This window comes from Alligator mississippiensis, chromosome 16, assembly GCF_030867095.1.
Source record: "Alligator mississippiensis isolate rAllMis1 chromosome 16, rAllMis1, whole genome shotgun sequence".
Classification (NCBI taxonomy): domain Eukaryota; kingdom Metazoa; phylum Chordata; order Crocodylia; family Alligatoridae; genus Alligator; species Alligator mississippiensis.
This window is the reverse complement of record NC_081839.1, coordinates 2,044,726-2,054,325: the sequence shown is the minus strand read 5'-3', so window position 1 is coordinate 2,054,325 and position 9,600 is coordinate 2,044,726. Positions and strand designations below refer to the sequence as shown.

The 9,600-nt window shown below is 64.7% G+C and overlaps 1 protein-coding gene across 1 annotated transcript; it reads left to right on the top strand.

Annotated features, from left to right (window-relative positions):
• The first annotated feature begins 5,928 nt into the window (after window positions 1-5,928).
• Window positions 5,929-8,640, top strand: B3GNT3 (UDP-GlcNAc:betaGal beta-1,3-N-acetylglucosaminyltransferase 3). Its single transcript, XM_019489215.2, has one exon. It carries the CDS (start codon window positions 6,905-6,907, stop codon window positions 8,057-8,059), a length of 1,155 nt encoding a protein of 384 aa, XP_019344760.2. The 5' UTR covers window positions 5,929-6,904; the 3' UTR covers window positions 8,060-8,640.
• Window positions 8,641-9,600: the final 960 nt, after the last annotated feature.

The window sequence follows — 9,600 nt, the reverse complement described above, 5'->3', positions numbered from 1 at the left end:
TGCCATCGGCCTGGGGCTGCGGGTGGGAGCCGGGGCGGGGGGGTATTGTCGTGTGCCCCGGGCCTGGGAGAGCAGATCTGGGCAGGTCCCCAAGCCCGGAGAGGGCTGAATCAGCCCGCGAGCGGAGGGTGCCGGGTCGGGGTCCGAAGGAGCCAGCGCCGTGCTCCCTGTCCCCACGAGAGGGCAATAGCGAGCGGCTGCCTTCACCCACGCTGGAAGCGGAGTGGGTCCTGTCTACACAGGCAGGAGTAGGCAGTCGGGTCAGGAGAGGGAGTGCAAAGCGCTGGAGCAATCCCAGCCTCACGCTGTGGACTAGGAGCTGGGCTTTCCCCTGTGGGGGGCCTGGGTGGGGAGGGGGCTGGGGCCTGGGAGCTGCTTGCACGGGGGCAGTTGCTGAGCTTGGGTGTCAGCTTTTGCAGCAGGTGCCCCGGGCTGGGAACAGGGCAAGGAGGTGGCAGGTGGCGTTGGAGCCCTTGGGCTGGGAGCTGGCAGCACCCGGACTCCTGGGTTCTGGTCACGGGGTACTCCCCCTCCGTGCCTCAGTTTCCTGCCCCTGCAGCCGGTGCTCCCAGCCCACCCTCCCGCCAAGGCGCGTGGACCTAGGGTGGAAGCAAGGGCTCTGCCATCAGGCTCCCTGCTCCGTGCTTTGGGCCAGTGCTTCCAGAAAGTGCATGCACCCTTTCTTCTGCCACGCAAGGGTGGAAAAGCACCCAAGCAGCCACGTGCTCTAACCTCACACCAGATCCCAGGCCGGTGGGCCGTCCCTGGCCCTGCAGCACTTCGTGTCTGTAAGGAGTTTCCACCCCCCCACCACACTGCGGCCCTGCCTCATCCACTCATTAGCTGCAGCCTCGATCATTAGCCTGCGTTCGCGGGTCCCAAGGAAGGGGACCGGTGCACCCTGGTGGGTTTGGCTCCAGTGCGGAGGCTGCTCTCAGCTCCCCCAAAGCCTTGTGCAAGGGAGCAGGGGGGCTACGGGGAGGGCTCAGGCCCCTGGGAGCACCTGTCACTGGGTGGGGGGGATACGCACATGCGTGTATAGGCGTGCATGTGGGGGAGGCCACCGCTCTGAGCACGGATGTGCTCTTTTACCTGCAAAAGTGCAAGGGCTGGGGTAGAGCAGGGCTGGACCCGAGCTGGGGGTGCTTCCTAGGACCTGGCTGCCTGGGCCCGCGACCCTGGCCCTGTCCATGGTGGGCTGGGGGGAATTGGGGGAATGCCTGGGTCCCTGCCCCTGTCCCCAATGCTGTTCCCACGCTGGGCTGGTGCAGGATGGACACAGGGTGCCGGCACTGGCTCCCCTGGGGTCCTACCCCCCAGCTGCCGGGGCTGGCTGAGCCTGGGAGCATTGCTCTCCAGGCACCTGGCTCCCGGCTGCTCACACCCTGGCCGATGGCCCCACATGGCAGCCTGGCCTGGCCTGGCCTGGCCCAGAGACTGGTCGAGTCACATTTCTTTGGCCCTGAGACAAGAGGAAGGTGCGGCTGGGTGGAGACGGGCTGCTCTCCGGTCTCCTGCCCTCCTCTTCCCCCACCACCCCCAGCACTGCGTCCCCTGCAGCTGGGAACAGCCCCGTTCTGCCCTCTCCCAGGCTCCCAGGCCTGCCCGGCTCTGGTTCCTACCGCCTGGGGCTCGACCTACGCCCTCCAGAAGGCAGGAGGTGCCACCCGGCAGCTGTGGCTCTGCCCCCTGCATCGGGGGGGAGCAAAGCAGGAGCTCAGGGGTGCGGGCGATGGGCAGCAAAAGGGCCCAAGATCCAGGGCTCGGGGCTCACAGTGGCAGGCTGCAGGATGCTGCTCCCATGGGCAGGAGATTGGGAGCAATGAGCTGGGCCTGGGTGGGAGCCAGCCCCCTGCCTTTTGCAGCATAGCTGGGATCCACCCCCCTCCACACCTCAGCAGTGGCCAAGGCAGGGCAGGGAAGGGTTAAGGAGCTGGCTGCCTCAGTGGCTCCAGTGCACCTGGCCAGGTGCGGGCACAGCTGGGGGCGGTTGTGCAGCCCTGGAGCAGATCCTGGAGGGCCGGGGCCTGGAGGAGGGTGCTGCTACCCCAGGCAGGGAAGGTCCCCAGAGCCGGGTAAGTGCTAGGCTTGCAGCACAGCCCTGGGTTCATCCCCCTTCCCGCACCAGCCAGCTGTGGGGATAGGGCTGCAGAGGCATTTCCAGGGCTGGGGGCTCTGGCAGCCCCCCATCCCCAGAGCCGGGCTTCGAGCCTGCTGCCCCAGCCTTGGAGGGGCAGGGCTGGCTGTCGGCCCGCCACCTTCGTTGCGGGGTGGGGAGATGGCCTGGCACTCCCGTAATGGGTAATGCCAGTGCCCTGCTCTGAGCAAGCACTTGGGGCGATGGGTGAGTATTTGCAGCCCTGGCAGCTCTCATGAGCCAAGCAGGAAGGCTTGGGGCCATTGCGGGAGTGGCGGACCTCTTGAGAAATCCCCTTTGCCGTGCCAAGCAGGGTGAGTCCAGCTCCTTCCTCCTCCTGGCCCCAAGGCGAGGGGCTGCCAGGAGCCCCAGCTTCACAGGGCCTTTTGGATGTGCCTGGAGCCCCGCTTCCACCTGCTTCGGTGCCCGACGGGCCATCGCTGGGGTGGATGATGCTTGGGCACGGCTGCCAGGGCTCTGACGTGTCCAACAAGGGGCTTTTGTTTGGAGCGGCCTCGCTAGCTGAAAGCAAACGCCAGCTGCTTTGCATCGTCCCACATAGTCAGACGTCGGCTAACCCAGCTGGGCGCATCCTTCTCTGGGGCCAGCCTTGCCCCGGCGCTGAGCATCCTCATGAGCTGTAGTGACCAGGGCACAGTGTTTGGGGGAGCTGCCGATCCTGAGAGCAGACACGGGGTCCAGCTAAGCGGGTGCAGGGGCCGAGCTAGCCCATGTGCCCAGCACGTGACCATACCCGTGTCTACACCGTGGCAGCTCAGGCCCAGCTGGTGCATGGGTAAGCACTGGCCCTGGCTCTCCCCGGCCCCTGCCCAGCTCCGGGGGTGACCAAGCAATGCTGCTGGGGTGGCTGGAGCCCTTGGCAGGGGCCGTTGCTGGCCACATGTCCGGCTGGGCTGGGGAGCAGCGAGGTGCGTCCCAGGGCTGCTGTTCCAACGGAGACCTCGGCTCCCTCAGACACGGGGCCGGTTGGCACCTTGCTAAGTGCTCCTCCGCTGCTGCCGGTGCCTGTCACCATCTGGCTCACTCCCAGCCGCCCAGCTCCTGCCTTCAGCAAACACCCTGGGGACGTGGCGTAGCTGGGAGCAGCTCATTGCAGCAGCGCACTCCCCAGCATAACAAATCCATCTCCCCGGGCACCGCGGCATGGCATCCAGTGCCCCGCGGCCCTGAGGGGTGTGCCCGGGGAGGCATTTTGCTTGAAGGAGTGGGCACCTTTTGCACCAGGGAGGCAGCTCCTTGCCAGCAGGAATTGGCAGGGTCCGAAAGTCTCCACCTGTGACGAGTGTCAACCTATGATGCAGGTCCTGGGGCCCAGGTAATGCCAGCCCCTGGGTCCCCCCCTGCCCTGCCCAGCTCCAGTCCTCGGAGGACGATGTGGAGGAGATTGGTGAGTGTTTTGGTGCCCAGAGAGGCCCCGGGTCCTAGGGATGGGGTGCATAAAGCAGGCTGGCCCCCCATCCTGCCAGGAAGAGCTTGGGGGGGCGAGGAAGGGCCCTTTGCAGGGGTGGGTTTGCTGTCCCAGGCAGGTGCGGCGGGGCTGGCTGTCTCCGGGAGGTCTGTGCTGGTGTCTCTGGCTCTCTCCTGCACTTGGTCACCGTCTTAAACTCCTCTGCAGCCCCCGGGGCTAGACCCTTCCACAAACAGCCGGGATGCCCTGTGGGTGGGCATCCCGGCCGCAGGGTGCGGGGCTGGGCTGGGCCCTGGGGGCGTCGTGGGAAACCTCACTTTGTTTTGGGTTTTGTGGAAAAATGTTCACGTTCCAGGTCAAATTAGCCAAATCGGTTCCGAATCCTGTCGATTGAGCAACACTCAGTCGTTCCAGGACCATACATAATGTTACCACCGGCACGTTTCCTCCACTCCCAAATCCGTAGGCGGGCATCCTACGTGTACAGAGGCTTGTGGTTTGGATGTCCCATGAGTCCCACTTACGCTTGACTAAAAATCACAGAAGCAAACTAAGTAGGGAGGAGTCCCTGATTGCCATAAAGTCAGCACGTAGCCGAGATCCTCCCGTTGGAAGCTGGCCAGCGGGAAGCTAATTATAAGACTGGCAGGGCGTCCTGTCCACAGTGCACTGGGCAGGGGTGCACCCTCCACTACACAATGCCATTCAAGTCTGCTCTTGACACTTAATCATGGTGTAATGTCAAACGGTGTCTCCCCTGCCAGGTAGCAGAAACCTCAGATATCGGAGAGCCAGGAAAGGCGGTGCGAATGCGATGCTGCATGCACGAGCTCTGCCCTGGCTTCGCGGAGCTGGCTGCAGTGAGCTGGGGGTGGGCAGGGGCTTGTCCAGACCCACCTGGCCCATGTGAGATGCAGGGTTGCAGATGGGCTGCAGGTCCCAGGCTCGTGCGGGGCTGCCGCGGGCCTGGAGCTCACCAGAGGGGCCAGGCCGGGTGTCAGTCGAGGCGCCACGTGTGGTGGCAGTGGCCAGGTCAGGGGGAGTGGCCGGCCTGCCTTGTTATTAGCACGGGTGAGACTCAAATTATTATTTTGCATGTCATCCCATTTGTACACAATATATACAACATCCCTCAGTGAGAGTGGCAGCACTGGGTGGCAGGGGTCTTGCACCAGGATCTCGGCCAGTTCTGCCAGTGCGAACGCGTCGCCGGCCAGGCCTTTCCCTCGCCGCTGGGGTCAGCTCGGGGGGCTCCGGGGGAGGCTACAGCATATCCCTGGTCTGCCGGAGGCTGGAGCCTGCCCGTGCAAGTGGGAGCAGCCCCATGGCTGCTGTGACCTCAGCTCACCCACGTGTGGGGTTCCTCTGGCATTTTGCACTGATGCCCTCCCTGGGGGAAAGGAGGGTATTGGGGCTAGAAGCTGCCCGCTGCTTGCAGCTGGCAGGGCTGGGGTAGGGGGGCTTGCAGTCCCCAAAGGCTGCAGGGGCAAATCCAGAGGGGTTTGGGGGATGCAATCCCCCCCACCTTGATTCAGGCAGAGCTGAGGGAGTCCACTGACTTCACAGCTCACGGCTGAGGGCTCGATTCCTGCTGATCTCTTCACCCCATTAGTATTAGTCACCCCAGATCTCTCTTTCTCCAGTTCTCATTTCTTCCACAATAATCCCATCCGCCATCTGCTCCTGGTAACGCAGCCCTGTGCCAACCTAGAAACCTGTCCCGAGTGGCTTTGTCTCTAAAGGATTCAAACCCACAACAGATCAGAGCTGGGCGGGGAGGGGCTGGGCTGGGATGGGGTTGAGCTGCAAAGTGTTGCAGCCTTTAGTGGCAGGAAGGAGCTGCAAAGGTGAGGTGAAGAGGTAAGTCCCTGCAACAGGAATAGCCCAACCTGGGTTATTGGTTGCAGCAGGTGCTGGAAGCTGCTCAAGGACACCGGGCAAAGCAGATCCAGGAGGGTGTTTCTCCCCAGCGAGTGGCACTGCCAGTGGCTGCAGTGAGTCCCCGCCAGCCCCGGGGTCTTGGTTTTTGTACAGCGAGGGTGGAAGTCGGCTATGGGCACAGCTACAGCCTGGGCTGGGGTTGGGGCTGGCGGGGGACCCTCTTTGGGAGCGTCCTGGGGGGCTGTGAGAGGCTGGATGGGGGGTCACGGGCATTAAGGGGCTAACGGGAGTCTGGGGCATTATGCCCGTGGGGCTGAAATGGGGTGTGAGGGGGGTTGTGGGTGACGGGGCCAGGGTGGGGTGCGATTACAGCGAGGTTTGGGTGCTCAGGGGCTGAGGGGGTGGTGAAGGGGCAGGGTCTGGGGGAAAGGCTAGGACTGGGGTGTAGCCCGTGGTCAGGCTGGGGGGTGGCAGCAGCCCACCAGATTTGAATGCCTGGAGAGAGAGGCTTCCTCCTACACCCCACATCCAGCCGTTTGCGGTGGGTAGGGCAGGAGAGCAAGGTGCAAGGTGCAAAGCCGTCCAGAGAGCTGTTGGCACCTACCTGGGTTCTCCAGAGCCCGATCTCCTGCGGGCTGCCAGCGAGCGGGTCTCCTGGGGCTCCCGCAAGCTAATAGCCCCCCCCCACAGGAGCAGAACTGGGAGCTGGCCCCCAGGGTTTCCCCCTCCGGCTCTCAGTGGGGAGGCCTGGCTTGGGATGGGGTGTCTCCTTGCCGGGAGATGCAGGTTGTTTGCAGAGGACAGTGTCCGCCCCAGGGCGACGGGAAGGGTTGGTGCAGAGGCCCCGAGGTGGAGGCATCGCTGGCACGAATGACGTGGCATTGTCCTTGGCCTCAAGGAAGTTGGGCAGGTGCTGCTAGGAGCTATTTTTGTCTTGTCCCCAGGACTTCTGTCCTCTCCCTCTGTTCTTCTGCCCAACCCAGCCCAACCTCTCTGTCTCCCAGCCTTGCCTGGAGGCACCTCCCTTGGTGCTTTTCTGTCCCACGGTGCTTTCCTCAGCAAAGACCTACTAGCGCCTGGGCCTGTCTCCCCCTGCCTCCACTGCCACCTTCGAGCGTCCCCTGCTGACCCCCAGGGAGGGGTCCCAACCTGCCCAGGATGGCCTGATCCTGAGCTACTTGGAGCCCAGTTGGGTCTGCCTATGGGCGCCCCGCAGCCCCCAAGAGCCTGGTTTGGGGCCAAACTTCGGGGCTGTGACTTAAGAAGCCAACAAAGGGGTGGGGGGCTGGATGCAGAGAAGCCTGTAGGTATCCGGTGCCCGCGGGGATGAGGCGGAGAGGGCTGGCGTGGCGGCCGCGTGCAGCTCCTCAGCCCGTCTGGGACTATTGAAAAGTCTCAATTTGCCATGTGGATCTTGGGGCCACCTCAGCCCATCTGGGCCTGTCTTGCAGAAGACGATGCCCCGTGGGTGCCAGAAGCTGGAAGCCGTGGTCATGGTCTCCATCGGGACCGCCGCGCTGCTGTTCCTTCTGCGAACCACCGGTGACAGCTCCATGCCACGGCAGGCCGGGGAGCCCACCGTGACGCACAGCACCCAGCCGAGCCCCAAGCCCACCCTCGTGTCCCCGCGCCCCATGCCGGTCTGCCGGGAAAACACCTCCGTGGCCAACCTCTCCGGCTTCGCCGGCCTGCCGGCCCACGTGCAGGACTTCCTGCGCTACAAGCACTGCCGCGAGTTCCCGCAGCTCCTGGATGTCCCTGGCAAGTGCGGGGGGCCTGAGGCATCCAGGGACGTCTTCCTGATCCTGGCCATCAAATCGGCCCCCATGAACTACGAGCGGCGCGAGATCATCCGCAAGACCTGGGGCGAGGAGCGGACGTATGCGGGCGCCCGCATCCGCCGCGTCTTCCTGGTCGGCACGTCCTCGTCCGCCCACGAAGCCTGGAAGCTGGACCAGCTGCTGCAGCTGGAGGCGGCAGAGCACGGGGATGTGCTGCAGTGGGGCTTCATGGACAGCTTCTTCAACCTGACGCTCAAGCAGGTGCTGTTCCACACCTGGCTGGAGGCCCGCTGCCCCGGCGTCCGCTTCGTCTTCAACGGGGACGACGACGTCTTCGTGCACACCGACAACATCGTGCGCTACCTGCAGGGCATGGGGGACGAGGGCAGCGAGCGCCACCTCTTCGTGGGGCAGCTCATCACCAACGTCGGCCCCGTCCGAGAGAAGTGGAGCAAGTACTATGTGCCTGAGCAGGTCACGGCCGCCAAGCTCTACCCGCCCTACTGCGGGGGCGGAGGGCTGGTCATGTCCGGCTTCACCACCCACGCCATCTACCGCGAGTCCCTGAACATCGAGATCTTCCCCATCGACGACGTCTACCTGGGCATGTGCCTGGAGAAGGCAGGGCTGGTCCCGGCCTCGCACATGGGCATCCGGACGGTGGGCTTCCGCCTGCCCTCGGCCAAGCTGGCCGCCTTTGACCCTTGCTACTACAAGGAGCTGCTGCTCGTGCACCGGTTCCTGCCCTACGAGATACTGGTCATGTGGCGAGCCCTCCACCAGCCGGGCCTGAAATGCGGGAAGAAGCTGGAGGTCTATCGCAATGACTGAGGGGGTCCCCAGCACTCCCAGGGGAGGGGGCACCTGGGTGGAAGCTGGCCCCGGCCCCGTGCTGGGACCACGCTGGCCCCAAGCAGCCGCGTGGCTCTGCCCCGTTGTGGCCTTTCCAGAGTCCGGGCAAGCCTCTGCCCCTAAAACCCATGTGCGGAAAGCTTTTGGGGTGTGGGGCATGTTTGCTGGACCTGGGTCCCTTGACATCCTCCCCTGCCTTGTGCCCTGGGGGAACTCCCACGGCTTTGGGGCAGGCCCCGCACAGCTTTCAGCCCCTCCTCTGAGCTGGCACCTGCTCTCTGAGCCCCCAGGCTTGTCCTTGCTGTACTCGAGGGTGATTTTTGTGCCCCCCCACCCCTCCTGAGCTGCCTCGGGGCTCAGTGGCCAGGCAGCTGCTCAGCCTGCGCCCCGCTCGGCACGCCAGCTCAGCTCAGGAACGCCGACTGCCGCACCTTGGAGCCCGTTCCCGCGCGTCCCCAGCGCGGGCAGGCGTTTGCACTTGCCCAGCAGCCCCCGTGCCTTTGTGCCGTGTCTGGCCACTGTGAATTATATATATAGCAATAAAGAACTTATTTGGGTAACGGGCATCTCCAAGCTTGGCTTCCTCCTGGCTAGGGGGCGGGTGAAGGGAAGGCATTTGGAGCGCTTTGCTTGGCCGTGCTCCTTGCTCACTGCTTGCCCATCCTGCCTGCAAGGGAGACGCATCCCAGCGGCAGCTGCAGGCTCAGAGAGTATTGCAGCCGTCCACGCCCCAGCCTGGGAATTTGGGGGCTCTGGTCCCCACACCTGCACGGCGTGTTCAGGGGTCCCTGCGTTGTCCCTATCCCTGTTTGCTCCCAACACCTCCGGGCAGCAGTCCACGGGGCCTGGGCTTGGCGCGGAGCCTGGGGTCAGCCCGGAGGAAGGTCCCATCTGCAAGGGCCGGCCGTGAGCTGGGACGGGACGTGGAGTAAAGCACAAGGCCGGGCGATAGCCCTCGGAGCAGGGTTGCGGGTGCTTGCAAAGGCAAAGCAAGTTGGCAGATTTGCAGCCCAGATGGGACCCTGTGGTATGGGTGGGGGGTTCGGGCAACACAACACCAGACCCCTGGGGCCCAGGATGGACAGGCCTGGGAAGGGGGGTGCAATCACAGCGGGGACGTGGGGTGCAGCTGGGGTAGGGACCAAGGGAGAGGCTGTCGGAGGGAAGCGGTTGCACCAGCCCAAGGACTTGGAGCCGTGCGGCTGTGCGCAGGGGGGTGTTGCAGCCAGGAAGCCACCGGGAACAGGCAGTCTCACCCCGTGCCCTTGCTCAGACCCTGCGGCCCCGGCCTGCCCCCCTTGCCTTGAGGAGCAGAGCAACGTCCCGGTGGCGTGCCGTGCCATGCCGTGCTGTGCCCAGGGCCAAGGCTGCCTCGGCCGCACCACCCAGAGAGGGGATAAGAGCGGCCGGCAGGGATGGGCAGGCAGCGAGCCTTGCAGGGAAGCTCAGAGCTGCAGGGACAGGGGTTCGGACGCCGGCGGAGCTGCCCCTGGTCGCGGTGCCCTGGTCAGCCCTGAGCC